At 34.2% G+C, this 27926-nt stretch overlaps 4 protein-coding genes and 1 non-coding gene across 6 annotated transcripts; 2 read left to right on the forward strand and 3 right to left on the reverse strand.

The window, feature by feature from the left end:
- Window positions 1–3571: 3571 nt before the first annotated feature.
- Window positions 3572–6438, forward strand: LOC112723040 (CASP-like protein 1E2). The gene is made up of 2 exons (XM_025774257.2): window positions 3572–3967; window positions 5938–6438. The coding sequence occupies exons 1-2, from the start codon at window positions 3747–3749 to the stop codon at window positions 6266–6268; spliced, it is 552 nt and encodes a 183-aa protein (XP_025630042.1). The 5' UTR covers window positions 3572–3746; the 3' UTR covers window positions 6269–6438.
- Window positions 6439–7975: 1537 nt separating this feature from the next.
- On the reverse strand, window positions 7976–8057 carry TRNAS-AGA (transfer RNA serine (anticodon AGA)). Its single transcript has one exon. It is a non-coding gene; the product is annotated as a tRNA-Ser (tRNA).
- Window positions 8058–9361: 1304 nt separating this feature from the next.
- LOC112723041 (putative germin-like protein 2-1) lies at window positions 9362–10781 on the forward strand. The gene is made up of 2 exons (XM_025774258.2): window positions 9362–9553; window positions 10054–10781. The coding sequence occupies exons 1-2, from the start codon at window positions 9433–9435 to the stop codon at window positions 10605–10607; spliced, it is 675 nt and encodes a 224-aa protein (XP_025630043.1). The 5' UTR covers window positions 9362–9432; the 3' UTR covers window positions 10608–10781.
- A 1838-nt stretch (window positions 10782–12619) lies between these two features.
- On the reverse strand, window positions 12620–16181 carry LOC112723043 (uncharacterized). 2 transcript variants are annotated; one of them, XM_025774259.3, is made up of 11 exons: window positions 15723–16181; window positions 15401–15508; window positions 15136–15290; window positions 14945–15038; window positions 14767–14837; window positions 14574–14680; window positions 14372–14496; window positions 13945–14033; window positions 13543–13602; window positions 13096–13200; window positions 12620–12991 (listed from the first exon to the last, which is right to left on the reverse strand). In XM_025774259.3, the coding sequence occupies exons 1-11, from the start codon at window positions 15853–15855 to the stop codon at window positions 12893–12895; spliced, it is 1146 nt and encodes a 381-aa protein (XP_025630044.1). In that variant the 5' UTR covers window positions 15856–16181; the 3' UTR covers window positions 12620–12892. The 2 variants fall into 2 exon arrangements, with proteins under 2 accessions (XP_025630044.1, XP_029146137.1); XM_029290304.2 differs by having other exon boundaries at window positions 15401–15512; window positions 15723–15948.
- Window positions 16182–16750: 569 nt separating this feature from the next.
- On the reverse strand, window positions 16751–20096 carry LOC112723044 (E3 ubiquitin-protein ligase MIEL1). The gene is made up of 12 exons (XM_025774260.3): window positions 19385–20096; window positions 19203–19290; window positions 19056–19112; window positions 18924–18956; window positions 18752–18829; window positions 18524–18567; window positions 18385–18425; window positions 17840–17922; window positions 17642–17733; window positions 17479–17548; window positions 17273–17314; window positions 16751–17175 (listed from the first exon to the last, which is right to left on the reverse strand). The coding sequence occupies exons 1-12, from the start codon at window positions 19435–19437 to the stop codon at window positions 17050–17052; spliced, it is 807 nt and encodes a 268-aa protein (XP_025630045.1). The 5' UTR covers window positions 19438–20096; the 3' UTR covers window positions 16751–17049.
- Window positions 20097–27926: the final 7830 nt, after the last annotated feature.

The following is a 27926-nucleotide window of genomic DNA, read 5'->3' on the forward strand; positions in this document are numbered from 1 at the left end:
GACCCTTACCTAATTCGAAACCAGGTTCTAGCCAATACGCTTCATTATATCCAGGGTAACCTAGGTCTAAAAATAACCCCTCGACAAAAAATAAATTACATGTCTCCACATTCACCCTGTGTATCTCAGTTACTAAACCCCCTTCGTATATCACATTACCATCTCAAACCCTTTTCAAGCAACCCATGTGATGATACACAAACGTAACTACACGATCCATCTAAGAAATAGTAGAGGGAAGATACAATGAATAAACAAGATGTCACCAGCAAACAAAATAAACCAGTGCTTAAACAAAGAACATGAAGCAGAACGTACCTCTTCGTAGGGTTGCTCCTAGTGAAGAATGGTGATCCAACGATGCCACTTGAAAATCGTTACCCTTGATTCGACAATGTCTCTCGCCTAGTATCGTTCTTCTTCGCGCCAAGCTTCCAGAGCAACGTCTCTCCCTCTCTACGTGACCTTTGAGTTTTACTAGTAGTGACACACTAAGTCACAGTAACTTAGTAACTAGTAACAGCATTTGCTAATTGGGTTTTAGGGCAAAATTAAATTAGGGCAAAAACTAGATTGAATTAGGTTAACTTAATTTTCAGGTAGGCTAACCATAGTTTTAATTATAAATTTCATCTAATATAAAACTCATCTTGTCAGCAAAAACCGGCGTCCACGTAAGCATCGTACTCACCGGAGCTATGGTCCGGCAAGTACGTGGACACGCTTGGCAAAAATTTTAAACATTCATGTACCTTTTTGTCAATAACAATAGTCAGGTATCAAAATGTCAGCGTTTGAATTTTTCGGATACCGAATTGGTCATTACCTCTATATCATAATAATTAACAGTATATATAAATATTATTATTAAATTTTACATAATAAACTAATAAAAAAATATAATGTATTTATTATTTATTATCTTAAAAAATTAAATTAATATTTTTAAATATTAATTAGTCTGATACTAAATATATATATAAACCAAAGTAAGAGTGGAATAATAATAATAATAATAATAATAATAATAATAATAATAATAATAATAGTCCTCATCAGCTGAAGGGTAAGACCAAACGATTGAATTGAACAAGTAACTATTCATATTCAGCCACACACAACCATGTCTCGTAGCAAATCGACTTAAAAATCATTTGATATTTCCATCATATTCATATACGAACAAATAACAATAAATAAATAAATAAATATTTTAATTTATTTTATGTTGACCGTGTGTGAACTCATTAAGCAACGTAAGTTGACCAGAAAATTACTTAAAAATAATCGCTTTCATTTGTCAAATATATATCTTGTTAGATATTAGTCCTTCCAAATTGGGCTTCCATTTTAGCAAGATATTAATTTGGAGGCTCGCAGTAAAGAAAAAAAAATTAAAGTAACCATCATAGTTACTACAGTGAATCAATCAGATTATTAATTTATTGATTAATAATAGATTATTAGTTGAACCGATTAATTCGACCATACGTAAATAAAAAATAATAAATAATAAAAATTTAAAATTAAAATATATATTTTTATTAATATTTTAAAAATAATCAAATTTTAATAAATTATAATAAATATATTATAATTCAGTTATTATTAAATAATTATATAAAATTTTAATATTTTTTATAATAATTTTTAATTTTATTTTTATATTAAATAATTATTTTTAATTTTAATAACATACTAATTAGTTTTTATTTGTTATATTATTATATATTATATGTATTTATTAAAAATTAATATTAATAAATATTATATAATTATAAAAAAATAATTATATTTTACTTAATAAAAATATTTAATATTTTTATTTATATATTTAATAATATTTATATTAATAATTATACATAATAAAAAATATAATTACTTTAATATAATTGAATATAAAATTAAAATAATATATAATAGAATTATTGAACATTTTTATTATATAATTAATAATTATAATATATAATAACAAGGAATAACATATTCCAATGACAAAAAAAAGTATGTAATAATAATGAGGACTTAAGTTCGAATTTTATCTTTGTTAATTTTAGAATTTTTACTTGAGTGATTCGATTAGACCAGTTTTTACTAAATTTGATTGGTTTTTGTTGTTTTTTAATCTTAAACAGTCCTGAATTAAACTGGATCAGTTGAAGATCTGGTTTATTAATTTTTCGGTTAAACCGGCCAGTGATGTTATCGATAAAATTTGTTTCAACTTATCTATTCATGGGTTGAATAATTTGAAAATATAATAAATATTATATTTTTTATAAGTGACAAAAAATTTTTGTATTTAACAAACGATTTATTAATTTGCTCTAAATTTTTGTATCAACATTTGAATAAATATTTAGAAGGTACCCAAAAAATTTTAGAATAAAATTTAATCTTTAAATTTATTTATTTATTTAAAAAAATAAAAAAATTTACTTGACATAAAATAATCAAATTTTAAAAATAAAAATATTTTATGTTTTTAATAATACTTATAAAAAAATTATATCAAAATTTGATATTTAAAATTATTTTTTAAAATATATATTGTTACGGTAGGTAACCGGAGATTAATGGGCTGGATGGCACTGGTTGGCCCAACGTCTGAGGGAGGAAGCCTTTGTCAGGGTCTCCTCGTTCCCGACTTTTTTAGAGCAAGTCGTGACTAGTTCCGACTTCGTAGTGGCTAATCTGGTGAAAGGTGAGACCAACCCAAAGGGTTGAGCCTATTTATTAGGATCCTGGGCCTTTATTCGTTGGGTCAGGGTATAAACATATATAATATCTAATTTTTTTATCATATTTTTAAATCTTTCGATGATTTATTTATCTTAATAAACTTTCGAATATCATTTTGACTGTTTACTCAAAGTTAGAAAAAAAAAAAAAAAAAGGAACGTTGGCTGTAGTAGTTCACATTTAATTATAGTAATATTCAACCCTACTATAAAGCAAGTAATTAATTAAAAATTCTTAGAGTAAAATGGGAGATATATTGGTACTTGGTAGCTAGGTACTCCATCTCAACAAGCTAAGCAAGCTCTAGAAGAAGCTGGCACCAGTTGATATTTCAAGAATAAAATTTCGATTTATTTTTAAAAATATTTTGATATTATCATTTTAAATAAGTTAATTGATTTTATAAAATTTTATAATTTAAAATTTGTTACAATTTTATATTTTAAGTGTTTAATTATCTTTTTAATTTTACATAGAATCTCAATTTTTTTTAGAACTCTTAAACATTGAGAATTAAACAGTGGCCCTACGTTAACTCTTAATTTTTTTCACAATAGTCCCTGGAAAAGCACAGAATATCACAAGAAGCCCCACGTTGATAATGAAAGGCCCAGAGAGACACTACGTATGACACAACAGCATGTAGCTAATTGAATGAAAGTAGTTGTCGATTATTAATTGACCCAAAAACAAAAATGAAAAATTGAAAACAAAAAAAAAGTAGTTGAGCAGTAGAAACAGTACTACTTGCAATTAATTACATGTTGCAATAATATTAATGTCCTGATTTGAATCTTTTAATTAGGTATACTAGACACTCACTCATCATCAAAATCCAAGTTCATAACCATTAATAATAATTTGAAAAGTAGTTCTTATTTTTGCCATTTTCCTTCATTATTCTGATCTGTCACTTAGCTTGTTTGTGTGTATATATATACTACTCTCTGTACACTCTAAACCTCATATATCAGAGAATTATAATTAATAAAAGCTAAGAAGTAATGGAGGGACATCATCATGGAAAAACAGAGGTGGCAGCAAGATCAGGTAGTAATAAGAGTGGATTGGTTTTGAGGGTATTGGCATTGATACTGACTCTAGCAGCTTCAATTGTTGTTGTGACCAATAAACAAAGCAAAGTTGTTCCTCTGAAGGTTTTTGATTCTCTACCACCGGTTAATCTTCCTGTTTCTGCAAAGTGGCATTACCTCTCTGCTGTTCTGTAAGACCCTCTCTTCCTCTCTTCTCATATATTCATATGCATTAGAAACATGTTTCTTTAGTCTTTTACTTTTTACTTTATGCCTTTCATCAACTTTGGTTTTGTTGCCTAGCTAAATTGCCAATGTCTAACAAGTAATTTAAAAGAATCTAAATTATTATTACCATATCAAAATTTATGCTTTTAGTCTATGTGGTCGACTTTATTTAGTGGAATAAGACTTTGTTGCTGTTGATTGATGTATATCAAACTTTACGCTTTGATGCACATTACCTTCGTACAATGAGTTTTCCATGGTATTCTCATGTAGACTTATTGTAATACATCTTTTATATTTTGAAAAGGTATATGTAATTTTTATATATTAAATTAGTGTATTTTAAATAATACAAAGTATATACACCTTTAGTATAAATGAAAAAAACAAAGAGAATGTTTTGCAATATTCTTTTTGTATATTTAGATTGTATTTAGAAGGAAGATTGGAGATTGAGACGGAAAGACTAAAATTGAAAGATAGAAACAGAGATAATTAAATTTTTATATCGTGTTTGATGTAAAATATATTAAATTGAGTTATGTCTCAATATTATATTAAGTTTTAGATAAATATAGAGATTGATAAGTAAATTTAAAATTTTAAAAATTAAATAAAAATATTTTTGATAAGAAATATTATGAAAGTTTTAGTTTTCGTTTTAAAAAACATCTAATTCTTTGTGTGTCAATTTTTTAAAAATATTGAAAGGACTAAAATTTTGTGTCTCAAGACTAAAATTTAATTTTATTCTCTAATCACTAAATATAATATTAAATTTCAATCTCTTAATCTTAATTTTAATTTCTAAAGACAGATACTACCTTAATTTTGAATATTTTTTTTCCTTTAGATATTTGATACTTTTATTATAAACGTAGGATTCCTCTCATAATTTTACTCTTTAATTTGTCCTAATATACATCCTCTTCAACGTTCACACCTGAAATTCAAATAATATCGATGTGTGGAAAAAAGAGAAAAAATGTAACTTTTGTTTCTATCACTGATTAATATATCTCATAAACAATATTATATCAATATCTCTATAAACTATAGATCTATATAGATGTCTAATTTCAACGTTGAAATAACTTGTGTATAGTTTCAAACTAGTCCTACTTATCTGTAGACATGCATTAATGGCTCTTCCAAGTTCATGGCACTCTTCCAAGTTCATGGCACCGTCCCCGACATGTTTAATTTAGATACAAACACATATGACACGTCTATGCATCCTTATTTTAAATTAATAAAAAATATTATGTACGTAATAAAACTAGTACCAAAATTAATTCTTATATATTTTTTATATAAATATATAATATTTAATTTATTTTTAATATATATTTTATATTAATAATTAATTTTGATATATACATAATATAATTGAATTATTATTAGGTTTATTATTTTTATTATTATTTAAAAACTAAAAATAACATTCATTCGCCAATCAATCATAACTCAAATAGCATAGTCTTTCCATACTCATCTAAGAGGTCACAGTTCGAGTCTCTCTATGATAAAAAAAAATAACATTCATTCAAATACAATATCAAAGTTACTAAAACTGATTTAGTGATGATAATTGAGATTAGATAGTAATTAGACCTACATTTTAATAGTTGAATTTATTTTTATAATCGAGATCAATTATACTATGTGTTTATTAAATATCAGTCATTAATTTAATCATTCCTGTAAAATACATATTACAATATAAAATATATATTAAAAAAATAAATAATATATTTATATATCCGATCCACAAATACAAAATGATTGATCGAGTTATTTACACGATATTTTTAAGCAAAAATTTCATTAACATCAAAGTTTACTCACTTTTATTTTTAATATGAAATTAACTAAGTTTTTAATTGTTATGATTAATTAAGTGTCAAGTTTGATGGAATATTATTACAAATAGGTACTTTCTTGTGACAAACGCAACATCATGTGGATACGCAGCCGTGTCACTACTCCTAACCGCCGCAAACAGAGATGGCAAGAGCAAGCACTTGCGGATACTAATCTTTGTCCTTGACGCGTTCATGGTGGCTTTGCTGTTCTCCGGCATCGGCGCGGCTTCGGCCGTGGGCATACTTGGGTACCATGGAAACTCTCACGTTCAATGGAAGAAAGTGTGCAATGTGTTCGGCAAATTTTGTCACCAAATGGTTGCTTCCATTGGTTTATCATTGCTTGGATCAGTAGCATTCCTCTTCTTGGTTATGCTTCCTTTAATTTCTTCAGCTTAGTTGGTTGATAAATGTCACTCTAGCGTGCCAACTTGGGAACCTTCATTGTAGTTCAAAAGTTGTTGCATACTATTTATTGTGTTAATCAATGTCACATGCTTCTGAGTTGTGACAATTTGACTGCTGCTTGCGCTATAAATCAATATCTACATGGGATATTAATTTAAAAACATATCTGTAAACGTTACTGATAAATATATTTCTTTGGTTTTGAGAATATAATAAAATAAAATACTAAAAACATAACATAAAAGATAAAGATATTAGTGTGGCTTAAGTGTTTTTTATTGTTTTAATTTTTTTCGTTGTACATAATATTTTATAACCCCCAATAGGTAAAGGGGTAATTTGTCCGGAATATGAATTCCATTTAATAGTTTGCTTCATTTAAGGTTTTTAAATTTTTTTTTTTTTTTTTTGGTCGTGAGGTTTTTAAGGTCCAGGAGACAATTGTTCTGATATATGAGCATAAATATGAGGTTGGAGAGTTTTTGCCTTTTGTATGAGCATAAATATTAGCCATTACAGAATAAACCCCGCCATCCTCAGGCTTTATCTCCATGATTTGTTGTGCTGCTTTCTTTGCAACCTCAACGTTTCCATGGATCCTACACCCACCCCAAGCAAACACATCTCCACCACTTGGCATCCCTTTTATCATCTCAACAGCCTCTTCAAGCAACCATGCTCTCCCCAACATATCAGCCATGCACCCATAATGCTTGTGCTCTCTACCAACCCCATACACACTTTCCATGTCATTGAAAAGCTTTCTTGCTTCAGCAACCAGACCTGCATGGCTGCACCCCACCAAAACACCCAGGAAGGTGATGCCATCAGGCTTAACTCCTGCAGCAATCATCCTAGAGAAATAATCCAGCAAAGTTGAAGCTTTACCATGAACTGCAAGCCCAATAAGCATGGCATTCCACGTGAACACATTTATCATTGCATGACTCGAACTCATCCCTTGCGTTCTCAAGACAGCCAAACTTTGCATACAGGTCCACCAACCCAGTGGCCAGATACGAATCAATCTGAATCCCATTCCTTATAATGTAATCATGCACTATCCTACCCTATCCAACTCTCCCGTTTGAGCACAAGCTGAGAGAACGTTTACCAGAGCTATATTATCTGGCCTAATCCCCAATCCAATCATCTCATTAAACAAATGAATGGCTTCATAACACAGCTTTGCGTTGCCATAACCGGCAATCATGGTGCCCCAAGACACGGAATCTCTTTCTAGCATTTCGTCGAACAGTTCCCGCTCGCGCGTAATCTCACCACTTTTAACGAACCCATGAACCATGGCATTATAAGAGACAACATCCCTATGAGAACTCTCGTTGAACAGCTTGTGGGCACCGTGGACGCGGCGATGGAGGGAGCAAACGCATCTGAGGGCGTTGAGGGAGAAAGGATCGGCAAGAAAGCCCAATTTCAAGGCCTGGGAGTGTAGCGAGAGGGCGATGGAGATGGAAGTAAAAGAAGAAGAATGGAGGAGGGAACATGCCTTGAACGCAAGGGAAGGTGTGGAAGTCAGGGAGAGGCGGCGGAGGGCGACGAAGTTGTGGAGGGTGTGGATTCTGATAAGGTTGTCGTAAGAGAATGTGTAAGAGAATGTGTTGGGGTTTGTGATGGAGTGGAAACGGCAGAGTGCGTAGGCGTTGGGGATTAAGTTCGTGAGGGTGACGAAAATTACGTGAACGGCAGGATTCGTACCTGCGCGGGCAGAGCCCACATGATTTCTAGTCATGCCCGATAACCACTCCGGCACGTCCACCCTCTTGATGTCACTGTCAAGCTACACCTCAGTTTATCTTTTTGGTTCTTACCATACTTGACAGCAGCATCACAAATAGAGGAAACGCCAAAATCAGGGAAGAATGGTTAATACTTCATACATCAAAAGTGAATCCGAATAATATTACACATTCAAATTTTGTTATGAACTAAATTAAACAATAAAATTTGGAGTAACTAATTTTTATTGATATTAAATTAATTTAATTAAATTTAATTAACAAAAATACTTAAATATATAGCATTATTCACCGACTAATAAACATTAACCGCTTCATTAATATCTCAATATTTTCTAATAATTGGTATCATAAAAAAAAATCTTCTTAGTTCTTACTTTCTTTAAATTAAAACATAAAAGTTAACACTAAATTTGTGCAATTTCTAAAAAAGTCAAAAAGATAATTATATTCTACCTTCCTAAATTATCAAAGGAATATTAGTAATAACAAATAGAGTTAAACTATAATATGGATAGCGAAAATGAACAGAAAAGTCTCATCCTCTTTGAATTAAGTATCGAAGAATTTTAATTTCTGTTTTTAGTACGAAAAAGCTCTAAAATTATGAGATGAAAAATGAAATAGTTAAGGTTTTGCAACTTTTTAATTTTTTAGTAAACATTCATAGATGATGAAAATTTACACTTCATCATGTAAACTACTTTTTTTTAATTTAATAAAAAATACACTCTATGTCTCTATCACAAAGATCCAAAAAGAAACTTCATCAGATGTAATAAGTTGTCAAACAAAGAAGGGAAACAAAGAGTATCAAATTATTAAACTGAACTTATATCTAATAAACGAGATTGAATGGGAATTCATTTCAACAAAATCGATCACGACCGAAACAAGTACTGTTTCATGTTACCCAAAAAATAAATAAATAAAAATAGTGGTATTTATGACCCAAAAAAAAAACAGTATGTCAAACATTGCAATATTAGTCTAATGATTAGGTAGTACAAACTTCAACACTATTATGGATTTAATTTATAAGAGTTAAGAGACTATTTCAGGTTTAGACATATTCTAAGATGAAAAAATCATCGACTTGCCCATACGCAACTTCAAAAACATATATAACGCTGTGATTAGACGAGGTAATACATTACTAATTCATCATTTGAACAAGCGTGCATATAGTTGTTAAAGAAGAATGAATGGTTCATACATTAATTAGAGAACTAATCCCTGAAAAGTTTAATTAATTAATTAATTAATTAACTAAAGGGCAAAACCATGTCAATGGATCCTCCCTATAAATACAATACATCCCATGTAATCAATCGCAAACACTCACATACAACAATTAAAAGAGAAGACTTGATAGTTTTAATTACGAGAGACAAAATGACAAGAATTGCATACTTCATTGTTGCGTTTTTGGCTTTGGCATCATCTTTTGCTTCTGCCTACGATCCCAGCCCTCTACAAGACTTTTGTGTGGCAGTTAATGATTCCAAATCTGCTGGTATGTAATTAATGCATAATCTAGCTCATCATCATTTACTTGAAAAACGAAAAACTTCTTTACAATTTGAAAATTCATAATCAAATTCCAACTATCCAAATAATTGGTCTAAACAATTTCTACAGGACCAATTGACTCTAACACATCAGCAGTTAGCGTTTATAAAGATTGCGTAGACTGATTACTTAGTGTTAATTTAGATTGATTTTTTTAAGTAAAAAAAATATTTTTATTAAAAAAATTAAAGCAAAAGACGTTTTTAATACTTAAAAATTCTTTTTAAAAAGCCTATTCAAAAATAAAATAATTTTTGTTTCTTAAAAAAAATCTTTATTAAAAAGATAAAAAAAAGTAAGTATTTTTTTTAAAAGCTAATCCAAACTGAAGTCTAGACTGTTGGGACTGGAAGGATTTTCGAACTGTAAGGAGTAGTTCGTCTTACTCCACATATTTTCTTACTTGAATTTTCTTTCTAAAATGTCTTGTGATTTGAATTGCAGTTTTTGTGAATGGAAAATTTTGCAAAGATCCTAATCTTGTGGTAGCTGAAGATTTCTTCAAACATGTTGATGCCGGAAACACCAGCAACAAACTTGGTTCAAAAGTTACTCCAGTTAGCGTTAACGAACTATTCGGACTGAACACATTAGGCATATCGTTAGCTCGTATAGACTTTGCAGCAAAAGGTTTAAACCCTCCTCACATTCACCCAAGAGGCACAGAGATCCTTATTGTTCTTGAAGGCACTCTCTACGTTGGATTTGTGACTTCAAATCAAAACAATGGACAGAACCGTCTTTTCACGAAAGTGCTAAACAAGGGTGATGTGTTTGTGTTTCCAAAGGGACTTATTCACTTCCAATTGAATGTTGGTTATGAAAATGCTGTTGCTATTGCTGCTCTAAGCAGTCAAAATGCAGGGGTTATCACTATTGCTAACGCTGTTTTTGGGTCAACTCCACCTATTTCTGATCAAGTTTTAGCCAAAGCTTTTCAAATTGACAAAAATACAGTCGATTATCTTCAAAAGCAATTCTGGTATGACAACAATTAGTTGGGAGAAGACAGATGCAGATCTTCTATTTCTTACTTGTACCTCATGCAATTAGCCATCCATAATATTAAATAAAATGCATGAGGGTTAATTTATACGTACCACGTTATTTATTGTATTTTTTTTTTTTGGTGACTCGTTATTTATTGTATTAATAATATTGGCTTGATATAATATTGCGTGTTTTGAAAAAATAAAACCAAACTTGCATTTTTTTATTTTTTATTTTTCGAGATATTGTGTCCCTCTTTTTGGATTCTAATCTATTGTGCCACTATATGTATTAAAAATTTACACTAAAATCAGCCATTATAATAAATAATTAGTATAAAAGATAAGTGCTAGAGGGTCAGCAAGTTTTATGATTTGTAGTTATTATTAGAATTTTTAATAATGTGAAATTTTATCCAATAATATGAAATTGCTCACTTTTCTTTTGATAGTTAAGTGATGGCCAAATTTTAATAAAAATGCTGGCTTCTTAGACTTTTTCAGTATAAAATACATGTTAAAATATAAATACACATTAAAAATAAATTAAACCACATATTTATACACAAATATATTGGTGATTGATTTTAGTGACTAATTTTAGCATACATATAATATTTTTGATATACTAAATATGAACAATTCTTAGACGAAGTTTGTACGAGAAGAAAATAAAAAAGAGTGTATTAATTAATTTTAAAAATTAATAAAAGTAAAATGAACTATTTTTACTAGGGGTTTAATTATCTATTAAAGAGAATTTTGGTCCAAAATAAAAAATCTTCATGCCGTTATTATTTTTTTATTCCTTATAAGATGTAGCGATAAATATATCTAGGACACCTAAATTAATGAAAAATTAATTTGAATTTCATATAACCTTGCCATTTGCCAATGGGGGGTAGCGTGCAATGATTGTGCAAGAATGTGTGGAATGACAAGAACCCTAAAGTACAAAAGCCCGAAATGAAAGGTGATAGCGAGTGTGGTGGTTCTTCAATGCCGGCGGAGCGTAACAGAAGGCTGAAGATGAATCGCCTGTTCAGTCAGCTTCAGGCCACCATCCCACGCCCCCTTTCCAAGGTTCATCGCCCATTATTGCTATATATACTCTATTCATCACATTCATCCACTTTTGGTTCTGATTGGTCTCTATCTGAAATTAATAATAGGCTACAAAGGAAGTGATTATAACGGAAACGATTAGGTACATAAAGGAGCTTGAGAGGAAGAAGAACAACTTGGAGCAGATCAAGGAACTACAAATTCAAAGTCATGCCAGTGGTACCACCTTCATGCTTCCATGCATGGCCAATGATGATAATTGCTCTGTCACTGTCACTGTCTCCGCCAACGTCGCATTTTTCGGCATTCAGACCGTGGCTCGCCGAGGTTTGATTACCATGATTTTGGAGGTGTTCAGCAACCACAAGGCTGAGATTTTGGCTGCAAATGTGGCGGTTAATGAAGGGATTTTGACATTTGCAGTCACTGCTCTATTGCAAATTGTTGCTGATGGGGAAGGAGAAGGAGAAGGGGCTGTTGAGATGATTAAGAGAGAGATCATGACTTTGTAGATTCAAAGCTCCCTGCTTTTTCAGTTTTTCTTTTTTACACTCTACACTTACATTTACATGTACATGGTGCTTTCATTTAGTACCATGCGGCTCTTTACACACAGTAAACGATATCTAACAATTTTGGCCATGTATTCATGAATATGATAGTAATACACACATGCAAATTAATGACATATTGATGGGGCTTGTTTTATTTAAAGATTCTAATACACTTGTTTTATTTATACACAAACACATGTTGGACTATTTTTTTATGAACACAACATTTCTTATTCAACAGTATGAGTGGAGGTCATAATGAGGTTGCAAATGGAATTTCATGATGGAGTGCTTGTTATGGTTATGTCCGGTGCCTTTTCTTTTCTCTTAAATCCAAACTATAATTTGGTGGTTTATAAACTAAACTAAATATTCTATGATACTCCTTCCGGGTCGTTTAGCTTGAATCGCAAGAAAGTGTTTGAGTGCACCTTATAGGCACACCACTATCTTTTTGTTGCAACATAATCCACTAAAACAACATTTCATATTTTGGAAAACTAAATGCCACTAATAGACACCATTAAGCAGAAATATTAGAAAGAAAAAGGTATGATTGGAAGAAAAAAGAATGATTTCCAATGTAAGTAATCAACGTTTCCTACTTTGAACTCAGGACCTAACAGAAGACCCAGAAAAATCATCACGGTATGAAGCTCATCCTTGAACAATCATTTATCCCTTAAGGTCTTCCAAATTTAGACTTGCCTCAAGTCCCATGTTCAGTTGACTAATCATGGCAAGGATATCGGAGTTTAAAGACGATGCTAGTGTCTGCGAGTAGATCAGATAAAAAAGAGAGAATATAGCACATTAGTCTTAGAGGGCAAAAACTCAGAAATACGAAAAGCAAATTTCTTAGCACTGAGATGGTTTACCTTTTGATCCTCTCCTTTCCTGTACTTAATAACTTCCTTGGGCCACTCGGAGATAAGCTTCTGAAGTTCATCCTTAAGGCGTCTTTTTTTTGCATCATCCAAATTCTAGCAACACAGGTGTCAAAAAAAGGAGGAGTATATAAGACTATCCAAGGCAAATACGGCTTTCACTCAGTTTGGTAATGGCTGTTATAACAAATTTAACATTACCAAAGCAGACACAACATATAAGCAAGAATATCATTTAAAAAATGATCAATCCAAAAATGCAAGCTTCCTTTAAAAGAATATGCTACCTTTGCTAAAACTTAACATTTGCTCTTGTCTAAGCTGTTTCTTATTTTAAATGTTTAGGCTGATGAACTGTTTCATTTCATATTGCTGCCTTTCTTTGTTTTGCTTTCCCTAGTTAACAAATAAATGGGTATGAAACAACACAGTTTGTACCTCATTTAGTTCTTGAATGATGGAAGCTGCATCGCTGGGATTACGCTCTAACAAATGACCCTGAAAATCCATGAGACAAGGTTAGCTTAATTTCTGAAGGGAACTCAGCTATGGTCCAATCCAGCTACTTGAAACAAGCATCAGCATTTATGTTTAGTTAAATGCAACTCATATGAGACAGATGTCTAACTAGATAAGCCTTGTCATGAAGAAGTGATGCATGCAACTATTCTCATTTTATAGAACACAGACTACACATGCCAGGAAAGCAAGGAAATTGTTTGCAATAAAATATCTTCTCATCAAAACTTGGATATCATGCTGATACTAGCATATACACTTGTTAACTGCATTATAAAAATAAGTTATCAAATTAGACAACGGTGTCCATGGGTTTGCCACCTTAGCACAAGAAATCCCAGATGTCAAAGTAGGTATCTTCTTTGACTCAAGTCTCAACGTATTCATTTTCCACAATGGCTCCGTCTCGCCTACAAATAGAAAATGAAAATACATAAATGAACGATTTAGCAACGTTAGATATGATATAAGCAAGTTCAAATAAAATACATAGCACGACCTTGAAATCATTAGGTATAACTATATGTGCAATTTCTTTTGGTGAGAACTATACATGCAGTTAAGTCAACTATGCGGAAACAGGCTCAAATTATAACAAATATAGTTGAGACCAGGAATTTCTTTCTTATTTATAATTCAAAAAGTCACAATAAATGATTATTTCCTTTTTATGTTAAACATTAGACCAAAATTATTTCTTTCTTTAGTAATGGTTCCTTGGGTCAATTAAAGTACTATTTATTTGCACCTCTTTTGGCAGCAAACTTCATCCATGTGTCAAATGAGGTTTGTCGTAGTTTTACGCCACCAGCCTTGACAAACCATTTTCCGTACTTATTAATCAAATCCCACTTATCAGTATTGTAACAAATGCTGCAAGTGATCAACCAAGGTACAGGTCAGAGACATACATAGAAAAGAATGGAAGCAGCATAAGAAGCCGCCTTAACCTGAAAACAATATCTGCTGTGCCTGGTTGCAATGGTAAATCATTCTTCTTCAGAAGTTTCATTACTTCCACCAGCAATTTAGTATCATTGTGATTCTTAGCATGCGTCTGTAGTAAATAAATGACACTAAATTACCAAAGTAGAAATTAGAAACAGAATAAAAAATTTTAGAACATTGATAGGCTAACGTTACCAGTAAATGATTAGCAGCAGCAACAGTTGGGCTCAGTCCATAGACATTATGCTTCCATAAAGTCATCTTTGCTGCATATACATTTCGAATAACCTCAATATTTTCATGTCATAAGCTCCAATTGAAAAGAAGATGGAGTATAACATACAAAATTTAGGCACATATCACGCATCCATACCAAAATCAAGGGCTCCTGCTTTAATACATGCTTTAGTAACTTCTTGACAGAGATTGCTATTGAAGTCATCATGAATTCGAAGATTTGATAGCCTCTGCTTGCAAAACAGATTGAAAACCAATACTATAACAATATTGAATAATCGAATTTGCAACAGAAAGGGGTTAAAGTGGACAAGAGTAAACACTAACAAATATGTGGAGGTTCTCCAAAATGTCGAATAGGAGGCTTATATCTTGTTGGTGTTTACAATTTTCAATCATTGACCATAACCAAGCATTAGGTGGCATTGATCGTTTAACTTTTACAGACTCAAGCATCTTATCATAGAGCTCCTTCACAGCCACTGCATTCAAAAACCCAAACCAAAGACAAAAAAAGAGTTGTAACTTGAAATGAAATCCAAAAAGAAACCATATACTAAAATTCTAAGACTGGGATAAAACAATGAAGAACCTGTGGGAGTCTCTTCAATAGTTTCCACTCCAGAACTATAAAAAGCCTTTGGCATCATGAAATACATTGGTTCCATTGACACATGCCAATAATCACGTTGTGTGATCCCTGTCTAATTCAACAAGCTCATATCACTAAATCATTGGCAAAACCCCGTTACGAAAAAAAAAAAAAAGCATTGAAGTTCTAAACTTTGTGTTTTAATACAGGGAGGGGGGAAAAAAGAAAAGTTTTTTATACACTTGAATTAAGCCCCTTATGCAAATCAATTTTTTTTCTGAAATTATGGATTAAAGAAGCGGTTTTTCATATAAACTTTTACCTGAGAGAAAGGGGGTGTGTTGTAATGGGTTGGTGGAGTGATGAGAGGGAAGGAAATGGTTGTTGGAGTTGAGGAACATCGGAGATTGGCGGAGAAGCCGAAAGGCACGGCGAGCACTGGAGGCAACTTGCATGGTTGAATCTGAAGGGGGGAGCCAACTCGGTGAGTTCAGGAAAGAACAAAGCTTTGAACCACATTTCAGCTTCAGGGTTTACGGGACACACACGGAGGAACACTATGGTGAACCATAGTACACGTTTCTTATCGTGGACTTACATCTCCCTCAAAGTGATAATGCTATTTTTATTTTATTTTTTTCAATTTTTTCTTTATCTTCGAACTTATTTGGGTAAGTTTCTAAACAAAAAAAATTTGAGTTATTTTTTTAAAAAATTTTGCAAAAAAGTAAAAATAATTTTATGTTTGAATATTTTATGTAAAAATATATTTTTATCTATCAATTATGTTTGGGTGTAATAATATAAAAGTATTTATTTATTTATTTATTATGTGAAAAATATCTTTTTTTTCTAAGAAAAAAAATTTCAAAGAAATAAATTATAGTTTCTCAAAATTTTTTTTTTATTTTTCTAGTACTTTTACTTTTTACTACTAAAAATTTATTAAATATGTTAAAAAAAATATTTTTTATTAAAAAATATCTTTTTTTATTAACTTAATAGCACCCAAACAAACACTTCATTATGTTATTTTTTTAATAAAATTTCTGTTAAATATAATTTAAAAATAACATATAATAAAGGCCTCATTTCTTTAGGAGGTTTCTCCAATCTCCATTCCATTATGCAGTCAGAATTAATTTTGCACACGAAATTATGCTTATTGAGACATTTGAACTTCTAACTTTATCTTTTGAACTTCTACCATATATGGATATAGAATTCCTAACAACATCAACCAAGTTATTTAGAATTTTAGATCAATAAAGCAAGTTAACGAAATCATCACAATTGACCCTTGTTTAGAAATTCCCATGATAACTAAAATTGAAAATGGATGATTATGAGTGGAAAGAATCACTGAGTTGTGTAGATTTAAATGAAATTCAGTGGCAATGATCCAATAATATCAATACAATAATACATCATAATCACGAGCTGTTCATGACGGGAAAGCAAGCCTAGTATTACAGTATACAAATGTTTATATCTGCCCAATGATGCAGACACCAAACCCCATCTCCTTCCATATGTTGGACTGGAGTAGGAAGAATAACCTAACATAACTATCTAGCACACAACAGTACAACAATAATAACCACCTAAAATGCCAAACTTCCCTGCTTTCTTGGACCACAAGATTCTGGTCATTGAGGAAGAACCGGAGGAGCGATTGCACGCGTATTATACGATTGGCAGTGACCACATTTTTGCCCCAGAATGTGGAAGAACACTTCTGTTGTGTCATTGCAGTCATTGCATAATATCCAAACCTGCAATGAATGCTTGCTTCTTACTTAGTTATCCAAACATGAAATTAAGGGCATCTGGGAACCTCAAAATAAAATATGTCAGAGAATGGAAGTTTACCTTCCTATGCCGATAATCTTCGGGCATGACAGTTGCTTCAATCTAATATAAGATGAGAATAAACAGATCAACAAGAAATCATACTTGAAGCAGAACATTCTGCAGGCAATAACATTCTTGCATCTTGATTGAAAAATTGTGTTTATATAAAGAAACATAAATCAAGTAAAAATAACACATCTATGTGCTTTATTTTAATCAAGCACCTCTTCATCAATTCTCTTCCATGTCCTGGTCATGTCCATCACTGACTTGGAGCATATGGGACAGCAGTACCTGAGCCATATATAAAGTACCAAATGAAGTTACTTGGAGAAGGAGAGATCATAGTTATAGGCCAAACAATTGTTAAACCATTAACATGCTCACGTGTCGCGATTTAGCATCTCTTCAAAGCATTCATGGTGCATGGTGTGACCACATTTCATGACACTGATGTCTTTCATTGAATCAAAAAGGAACTATATAAACATAACAAAGTAAACATCAGATTATTCTCAAGCTTTCAACATAAAAAGAAATACCACATTTGATTAAAAAAAGCAAGACAAGGAATAAACCATGCACCTCGTAACAAATGGGGCAGTGGTGCCTCATGGAGTTCTCCACACACAAATGATTGTCACGCAGTGTAACTGAATAGCATGACCCTGCAATATTATAAAATGTTGATCACCATATATAGCCTTACTAAAGTGTTTAGAGTAACTTATTTTTCAAAGAAAGAAAGAAAAAATAGTTGCGTTAAGTAACTAAATATCCATCATAGAAGAATGCAGGTCCATTCTAACAGAGGTGCTCTGTTTATACCCAGCCCTCATGAATGGAAGAGAACAGAAAAAGACAAGTGATTCACCATATGAAAAATGAACTCTAGCTTTGTTTTACAACAAACTAATAAAAAATAAAGAACAAAAAGCCATTGATCAAGGACTAAATTTGAAAACTATTCTATGATACTGATAAACCAAAATCTGAAAGGAGTAAACCCTTGTAATTATTCACAGAAAAACAAAGTATGGACAAGCATAGGAAAAACAAACAACGGGGAAAGGAAAAAAAAGAAAGCAATAAAAAGATTAGCGAGTGTTGGTTGAATGATGAATGCACACCACACTTCTCGCAGTGGAAAAAATTCTCTTGACCACCAACCCTGTTTCCAAATTAGATCATCAAAGATTAGCGAGTATGTCATAAATTGAGGTGACATAAGAGATAGATCTACTCAAACACAGCGAAGTGAAACCGCACCTACAGATTCCACAATCATCACAATGAAACTGTTGTTTCCCTATCTGCAAATTGATTAAAAAAACATTCAGCATCATTGAGGAAGCAAGAATATTAACGATCCCAAGCTGGAATTATGCATCAAATTCAGTCTAGTCCATCTCCAAGAAATAAGGAGCTAAGTAGAAGATCATAGTTAAGAAGCTAAAACTGATCCAAATACTCCAGAAAAAATCAGTGAACAATTACATCATCATCGAAGAATTTGCAGATGTCACAGAAATACTCTCCCATTCTAACTCCACAGTTTGTGCAAACTTGAGCGACCTTCAAAAGAAGCCAAAACAAACAGATACAAATGAAGACTAGACACAAAACCAGAAGTCTTCTATAAATTGAATTTCGATTGAAAAATACTTACCGGCTGCTCAGTGTCACAAACTGCACAAACAACCTGAAACCACAAAAAAAAAGTGCACGACTCTTATCATCTGCTATTGATCTCTTGAACAAAGCATATTACTCAAAACCCTTGAAAAAGAATGCATCCTACTTGTTTAACATCTTGGCGAACAAGTTCGTGGCGATCATAGGGGTTCCTCAACAAGCTCTAAAGAACATGAATGGGAAAATAACACAACTGGATCAGTAAAATTGCAAAAAGATAAGAGCTTTGAGCTAAAAAAGATAAGAAAAATACCGCAGCCTCGTTATGGCAATGGCGGCAGGGGTAGATCTCATTGCAGCAAGGTGCACGAATCTTGCATCTCCTCCTATAATGCTTGCACCTATATATATATCAATGATAGAAACAAGTTTAATCCGAAAGCAGTTAGATTAGTTGAAATAAGAAGAAGCACGCAAGGTGTTTGATGAAATTACCCATAGCCCATCCTCCCAAAATCAAGACGTTCATTGTTTGCAGAGCCTTCCATTTTTGGATTTGAATCTGAGAGAAGAGGAAGGAGGAGGGAAGGGAGAGTTTCCTGATTTGGGAAGATTTTGTTTGCGTTAATTTTGCCCCTTTGATCTCAAAAGGGAAAGCCACCCCATTATTAATCATATCATCATGTTTAAGGGACTTATCACAATAATATCAATTAAATATAATATAATATTTAGTTTCGATCGTGATTTATATGATTGAAATAATATAATATTGTGGAGGGATGGACATGGAAGAATGAATATAAAATAATATTATAATGTATTATGGAAATGAAGATATATGAAGAAATACACAAGTACACAAATTTATACCCACTTGAGATGAGAGAGAGAGAGAGAGAGAGAGAAAAGATAAGGTGTGGGGAGTGGAGATGCCAATAGCAGCAAAGGATGTGACTTTAGCGTGAGACAAGGGAAAATGGCATATGGGCCGCATGCAACACCCAATAGGGGTTTCTCATTTCTTGTTTTAACGCTGATCAAAGCAACCTAACCTAATATCCTCACAACTGCTTGGAACTCATTAGTGGATAAATTTATGATCATACTTTTTTAAGTATGCCTTTGCATTCAATTTCTTTTTGGCACAGAGTGATGAGTTTTATATTCAAGGTTCATTTAGCCCTAAAATTTATGTTACTGGTTCAGTTTCGTTCTTTATTACCTTCTGTACTGTTAAACTTTAATGCATTGTGCATTGTTTGCTTGATGTATCTTATCCGAAGTCTATTGTACAAGGATAAGATCCTGATTCAGCATTGACCATACATGGCTATTTCTTTGGATTTAACTGACATGATGACTATGCATGGTCAATGTAAAATCTCTTTAAACGGATAACGAATAGAATGAGAATGGATCTCAATTTTTTTTAACTGAGAGAGTAAAATGTGATTTAGTGGTCCTGTTAAAAAAATAAATCTGTTTCGGTCTTTTTTTTAATTTATCGTGAGTCATAGCAGTTTTTTCAACATCTCTCTTTACCAAATTTAACGAAAGAGATCTACGTGACACTAACGTTGTTAATATGGATGCTGAGTTTCTGTTAAGTGATATGCTGACGAATAAACATTTATCATGAATTGGTTTGTCTCTCTATGAATAATAGTCAAGAGTCTATTTGTCCTCTTATGAAAGGTTAATTTATTATTCTTTATCCGCTAAAAATAATTTTAGGGAACTCATTACAGTTTTTATTTATGATCCACCTATCATAAAAAATAACTCCACATTAGTTTTTGCGTCATAAACAGTAAATAGAAACTCAAAACATCTCTTTCTTCTCCATTAAGAGGAATTAATTTTAGTTCCTGTTATGGTCCCACTTAATTAATAATTTAAGATAATTAAAATTAATATAATTATTATTTTTTTACAATAATATTATTTAAATTTATAAATTCAAAAATAATTTATTATTAAAAAATATTAATATTAATTTATTAATAATAACAATAACATAATAACGACTAGTTTTTAACGATTAATTTTATAATGGCTAATTTTATAATATGATTAGTATTTTTAAATTTTATAAATAAAAATAAATAATTCAAATAAAAATTATTTTATAATGTGAAAATGTTTAAATTTATTTTTTTGTGTAAACAAATTTAATTAATTATAATTTAATTTAAATAATATTAATTATGATTTAATATAATTATTTAAATAATAATCAATTAATTACTAATTATAATATTATTATAATTAGTAATTAATTAATTATTATTTAATTATTTAATATAATCATTTAATTAATTATAATTTAGTATAATTATTTATTTTAAAGATAACTTGCCACATGGCAAGTTATCATTTGCAATTACAAGTTTTTCTGAGAAGGAACTCTTCTTCCTCGATCCATGAATAGAAACGCTACTATCTTTCTCTCCTATAGTTGGGATTACATTGTGTCAGAAAAAGAGAAAATAGAACACTAAAAAATCGATAGATTAGAAATGTTCTTAGGAGACTTTTAAATCAAACAGTTGAGATCTTATGACTTATCAAACTCATCGAATAGGTTAATAATTGCTATAACAAATTCAATTATTAGAGATTATGTAATATCAGCAAAGACAATGGTCGATGCAAGTTCAAGAATTATATATAGACTACTCAAATTTGTGTCCACTTCAAAACCTCCAAAACTTAGGCCATCTAAAAAAATTAATATTGGACAATATATACTTTGTTGATGTGATATTAGCTATAAGACTTAAGGACATATATTTTGTTGTTTCAGCTGTTTATTTTGTTTGTTTAAAATTTTTCAATGATAAAGTGCTTTTGGTTTAAGGAGAAATGTTCTAATTTTTTTGTCTCAGGACCAAGAGAGGAGCGAAATTTTTCATGGGCAATGGGGGCTATGGCCCAGAAAAAAAAAAAGTATTTCTTATTTAAACATAATAATTAACTCATTTGGTTGCAGATTTTGACGGTAAAGGCATCTATATCTTAAATTTAGTATAAGGGGCTAATATATTGAAGTCTTACAAGTTAGAGAAAAAAAAACTAATATATTTAACTATAATAAGCTTTGATAATTAGCTTATTTTTTGTAATAATTTAATTTAATGTTATTTTAAATTTTATTAATTTTTTAAATTAAATTTTTACACATAAAATTAAGATATTTAATAAATATTGATGTTATAATATTCAAAATTTTGATTTTTCAATTTCTAAACTAAATTTTAAAAATTATAGTTTTATGCATTATTTTTGAAAAATTAGATAATTTTTTATTAATTTAATTTAATATTATTTTATATTTTATTATTTTTTTAATTGAATTTTTTTAGCAGTAAAAAAATTCAAATTTTCAATAAGCATATATTATGATTTTTAACATTTATCGTTGTAATGATAATTTTTTTATATATTTAATATTTTATATATTTTAATTTTTTTTGCAAATATAATGATAAAAATCAAATAATTATATCTTTTTTAAGAGGAAGACTAATATTAATATATATATATATATATATATATATATATATATATATATATATGTTCATACCCTGGCCCAATAAATAGGGCCCAAGATCTAAGCAAAGAAGCCCAACCCAAAGGGTTGGCCCTCCTCCAGTACCAGCCTTCGTCCCAGAAGTCGGTACTAAGCACGACCCACTCCAAAGAAGTGGGATACGAGGGTTAGCTGGCAGATAGCACTCATTCGAATGAGTAACTGCCCCTAGAAACTCTCTAACCACTTCATAGAGCCATATCTTAACCTCCCTAAGATATGGGAACGGTTATCCGCCTAAAAAGGTGGCACTACTTCAGCGGTGGTTGTTGGTTCACCACTATAAATACCCTGACACCCCTCAGGTATCACTAAGTTCCAATACATTCCCAACTTGCTCACACTCTTGCTGACTTAAGCATTGGAGTGTCTTTGCAGGTACCACCCCCCATTCTTCCACACGCACAAGTAGGACGAAGGAACACCGAATTTCAGGTTCGCTCGATAGTCACCTCCCTCGCGCGTTTGGGCCAACCAACGTCATCCGGCCCACGAATCTCTGGTTACCCACCGTAACATTGGCGCCGTTGCCGGGGACCCGAGAGATTAACCAGTAATGGCGGAAAGATCCCCTGAAGAAGGTCATGTGGAGACAGATTCTGATCAAGAGAATTTGAACACTGGAAACAACGAAGCAGATCAGAACCTCCACCAGGAAGCTAATGATCAAAATAAGGAAGGCACTTCCGGAATCAAAAATCCGAAGGTAAACTCCTCGGAGGGGCGCGAGTCAGAAAAAGAAGGACCCCCTCTCGCTAGTGAGCTTATGGGATTAATCCATAGCCGCCTCGAGCAGCTAGAACAGGAGCGGGAACGACAAAGGGAAGCTGAAAAGAACCTAAAAGAGGAGATGGAGCGACGAAAAGAGTTAGAAAGAAAACTCTTAAAGTTAGAATCCTCCCTCAAGGGTCGGAATTCCCAAGGCGATAGAGAAGATTCTCCCTTAGGAGAGAAAGATCCGTTTAGCGAGGACATAATGAGGGCAAAAGTTCCGAGAAACTTTAGAAGCCCCGATATGGACCTCTACGATGGAACCACCGATCCAAAGCATCATCTGAGCAACTTTAAAAGTCGGATGTATCTGACCGACGCTTCTGACGCTACGCGATGCAAAGCTTTCCCGACAACCTTGTCAAAAGCAGCGATGAAGTGGTTCGACAGTCTCCCTCCGAGGTCAATTACCAGTTTTGAAGACCTCTCAAGAAAATTCTTGATGAGGTTCTCCATCCAGAAGGACAAAGTAAAACATGCACCAAGCCTCCTGGGAATAAAACAAGAGGTCGGGGAGTCCTTACGGGCCTATATGGAAAGATTCAACAAAGCATGTTTGGAGATTCAAGACCTGCCTACCGAAGCGGTCATCATGGGGCTAGTCAATGGTCTTAGAGAAGGTCCCTTCTCACAGTCCATATCAAAAAGACACCCCGCCTCTTTAAATGATGTACAGGAAAGAGCTGAAAAGTACATCAATATGGAAGAAAACGCTAGGCTAAGAGACCCGAGTTTGCGAATCGGGCACCCTCCCTCAACGAAAGAAAGGGAGAGGGAAGCGAAGAAGAAGGAAGAGCTCGGCCTTGATAGGCCAAGAAAATATCACTCTTATACTCCATTGAAAGTTCCTGTAGTGGATGTATACAGAGAAATTTGCAATACTGAAAGGCTGCCTCCCCCCAGACCCATCAAGAATAAAAAAGGGGGGAGCCGCAGTGATTACTGCGAGTACCATAAGATATATGGACACTCCACAAACGACTGTTACGACCTTAAAAATGTGATAGAAAAGCTAGCCAGAGAAGGTCGGCTTGACAGATATCTCATAGAAAGGTCGGACGGTCATGGAAAAAGAAAGCGAGAAGATACGGATAGAAGAGACCCACCACCACAAACTCCGGAGAGACATATCCATATGATCTCAGGAGGATTTGCGGGAGGGGGACTCACAAAATCCTCTCGAAAAAGACATCTCAAGAGAGTCTACCAGGTCGAAGAGGGGTCCTCCGATCTTCCGACCATTTCATTCACAAAGGAAGACGGGCGAGGAGTAATCCCTGGGCACGATGACCCAGTGGTAATTACCATGATCCTGGCAAATGCCCATCTACACAGAACCCTAGTAGACCAAGGAAGCTCAGCAGACATCCTCTTTAAGCCCGCTTTCGACAAACTAGGTTTAGATGAGAAAGAGTTAAGAGCCTATCCCGACACCTTGTACGGATTAGGTGACACGCCGATAAAGCCACTAGGATTTTTACCCCTCCACACCACCTTTGGAAAGGGGGAAAAATCAAAGACTCTGAGTATAGACTTCATAGTCATCGACGTGGGGTCGGCTTGTAATGCTTTAATCGGCAGGGCTACCCTTAATCGACTCGGAGCGGTGGTATCGACGCCCCACCTCTGCATGAAGTTCCCGACCTCGTCGGGAATAGCAACGGTGAGGGGAGATCAGAAGCTGGCAAGGAAGTGCTACAATGAAAGCCTAAACCTGAGAGGAAAAGGCAGAGAAGTCCACACAATAGAACTCGGGGGAGCAAGGGTTAAAGAAGAGCTGCGACCACAGCCCGGGGGAAAAACTGAGGAAATTCAGGTCGGCGAAGAGGAAGGAAAAAACACTCACATAGGGGCCAACCTAGGGGAAACCCTAAGACAAGGGTTGACTAAGCTCCTAAGAGATAACTCCGATCTCTTCGCCTGGAAGGCCTCCGACATGCCTGGGATAGATCCCGAGCTCATGTCTCACAAGCTCTCGGTCTACTCAGGGTCCCGACCTGTACAACAAAGAAGACGCAAGCTCGGCCCAGAGCGAGCCCTAGTAGTAGAAGAGCAAGTGCAGGCGCTCCTAGAAGCCGGCTTCATCAGAGAAGTCAAATACCCAACATGGCTAGCCAATGTAGTACTAGTCAAAAAACAAAATGGTAAATGGAGAATGTGCGTCGACTACACCGACTTAAATAAGGCATGTCCCAAGGACCCTTATCCACTACCAAGCATTGACGCCCTAGTGGACTCTAGCTCGGGGTATCAATACCTGTCATTCATGGACGCCTACTCAGGGTATAACCAAATCCCGATGTATGAACCAGACCAGGAAAAAACATCATTCATCACGCCCAGAGCCAACTATTGCTACGTGGTCATGCCATTTGGATTGAAAAATGCAGGGGCCACATATCAGAGGCTGATGAATAAGGTGTTTGCCCCCCACTTAGGGAGCTTAATGGAAGCATATGTCGACGATATGCTGGTAAAAACCAAGGAAGAAGTCGACCTCCTATCCGACCTCTCACAAGTCTTTGATACCATAAGGTTGCACGGGATGAGACTAAACCCTGCAAAGTGCGCCTTCGCAGTGGAGGCAGGAAAATTTCTAGGATTCATGCTAACACAAAGAGGGATCGAAGCCAATCCCGACAAGTGTAGAGCTATCCTAGAGATGAAAAGCCCGACTTGTTTGAGAGAAGTCCAACAGCTGAATGGCCGACTAGCAGCTCTCTCCAGATTTTTGGCAGGATCAGCATTAAGATCCCTTCCACTGTTCTCCCTACTGAAAAAGGGGCACCAGTTTGAGTGGACTCCCGAATGCGAGGAGGCATTCCAGGAGTTCAAAAAGTTTTTGAGCCAACCTCCTATCTTGACCCGACCTATAGCCGGAAAAGACCTCGTCCTATACCTATCCGTGGCAGACAGGGCTGTCTCAGCAGCCTTGATAAGAGAAGATGAGGTCAGACAACACCCAATCTACTTCATCAGTAAAGTTCTACAGGGCCCTGAGCTAAGGTATCACAAATTAGAAAAGTTTGCCTACTCCTTAGTAATAGCCTCTCGAAGGCTACGACCTTACTTTCAGGCTCACACAATAAGGGTCCGCACGAACCAACCCATGAAGCAAATCCTCCAAAAAACGGATATTGCAGGAAGAATGGTACAATGGGCAATAGAGCTCTCCGAGTTCGACTTGAAGTATGAAATTCGGACGGCGATTAAAGCCCAGTGCCTCGCCGACTTCATTGCTGAATATGCAGGGGATCAAGAGGACAAACCGACTACCTGGGAACTCTACGTGGATGGATCCTCCAATAAAACAGGAAGCGGCACAGGCATAATATTGGTAGATGAAAGGGGAACCCAGATAGAAGTTTCCCTCAAGTTCGAATTCCCAGCTTCAAATAATCAGGCAGAATACGAAGCCTTGATCGCAGGATTGAAGCTGGCTGAAGAAGTCGGTGCTACGAAGGTGATGGTATACAGCGACTCCCAGGTGGTGACCTCCCAAATAAGTGGGGAATACCAGGCAAAAGACCCAACTATGAAAAGGTACTTGGAGAAAGCCTCGGAGCTCCTGGGGCGCTTTGCAGAAACCGAGGTGAAACACATAACTTGGGATCTAAACAGCAGAGCAGACGCCCTATCCAAGCTAGCAAGTACCAAGCCAGGAGGAAATAACAGAAGCTTGATTCAAGAGACTCTCCAGGAACCTTCAGTGGTAAAAACGGAAGACACACTAGAAGTCTTTGAAGTGGTCGGATTAAACCTCGGATGGATGAACCCCTTAGTCGAATACCTAAAATTCGACATCCTCCCTAAGGAGGAAAAAAAAGCCCAGAAAATCCGAAGGGAAGCACAACACTATACTTTGGTGAAAAATGTTCTCTACAGAAGGGGGATATCAACACCATTGTTAAAGTGTGTACCGACCTTAAAAAACCACCGAGGTGTTGGAGGAGGTACATAGCGGAATCTGCGGGAACCATCTCGGAGTCAGGTCATTGGCCAGGAAAGTGATCCGAGCTGGATTTTACTGGCCAACCTTACAGAAAGATGCCACAGAATTTGTGAAAAAGTGCCAGCCATGCCAAATGCATGCAAATTTCCACGTGGCTCCCCCAGAAGAGCTCATTAGTATCACTTCTCCATGGCCCTTTGCAAAATGGGGAATGGATTTGTTAGGACCTTTTCCCCAGGCGCCAGGACAAGTTAAATACCTAATAGTGGGAATAGATTACTTCACAAAGTAGATAGAAGCAGAACCACTGGCCACCATCACTGCACAGAGAAGTCGGAGGTTCCTCTACAAAAATATAATCACAAGGTATGGGATACCTTATTCCATTACCACAGATAACGGGACCCAGTTCACCGACTCCACCTTTAGAAGCCTGGTAGCCAGTATGAAAATTAAACACCAGTTCACCTCGGTGGAACACCCACAAGCCAATGGGCAAGCCGAAGCAGCCAACAAAGTCAATCTGGCAGGGCTGAAGAAAAGGTTACAAGACGCGAAAGGGGCTTGGGCTGAAGAGCTCCAACAAGTACTATGGGCTTACAGAACAACCCCCCAATCCGCCACTGGAGAAACACCCTTCCGACTAGTCTATGGCGTAGAAGCCATGATCCCAATAGAGGTCAATGAGCAAAGCCCAAGAGTGATTTTCCACGACGAGA

This window comes from Arachis hypogaea, chromosome 11 (assembly GCF_003086295.3).
Source record: "Arachis hypogaea cultivar Tifrunner chromosome 11, arahy.Tifrunner.gnm2.J5K5, whole genome shotgun sequence".
In the NCBI taxonomy this organism is placed as follows: Eukaryota; Viridiplantae; Streptophyta; class Magnoliopsida; order Fabales; family Fabaceae; genus Arachis; species Arachis hypogaea.

Bases quoted from the DNA above. Each gene is read 5' to 3' on its own strand.
- LOC112723040 (XM_025774257.2), top strand. From the start codon at position 3,747: ATGGAGGGACATCATCATGGAAAAACAGAGGTGGCAGCAAGATCAGGT. The intron at 3,968-5,937 runs GTAAGACCCTCT...TATTACAAATAG, and splicing joins CATTACCTCTCTGCTGTTCT to GTACTTTCTTGTGACAAACG.
- LOC112723041 (XM_025774258.2), top strand. From the start codon at position 9,433: ATGACAAGAATTGCATACTTCATTGTTGCGTTTTTGGCTTTGGCATCA. The intron at 9,554-10,053 runs GTATGTAATTAA...TTTGAATTGCAG, and splicing joins TAATGATTCCAAATCTGCTG to TTTTTGTGAATGGAAAATTT.
- LOC112723043 (XM_025774259.3), bottom strand. From the start codon at position 15,855: ATGCAAGTTGCCTCCAGTGCTCGCCGTGCCTTTCGGCTTCTCCGCCAA. The intron at 15,039-15,135 runs GTTAGTGTTTAC...TTTTGCAAGCAG, and splicing joins TGGAGAACCTCCACATATTT to AGGCTATCAAATCTTCGAAT. The intron at 14,034-14,371 runs GTGCAAATAAAT...TTCTATTTGTAG, and splicing joins GAAGTTTGCTGCCAAAAGAG to GCGAGACGGAGCCATTGTGG.
- LOC112723044 (XM_025774260.3), bottom strand. From the start codon at position 19,437: ATGGAAGGCTCTGCAAACAATGAACGTCTTGATTTTGGGAGGATGGGC. The intron at 19,291-19,384 runs GTAATTTCATCA...ATATATATATAG, and splicing joins TTTGGGAGGATGGGCTATGG to GTGCAAGCATTATAGGAGGA. The intron at 17,549-17,641 runs GTGAGCATGTTA...TATATGGCTCAG, and splicing joins GAGATGCTAAATCGCGACAC to GTACTGCTGTCCCATATGCT.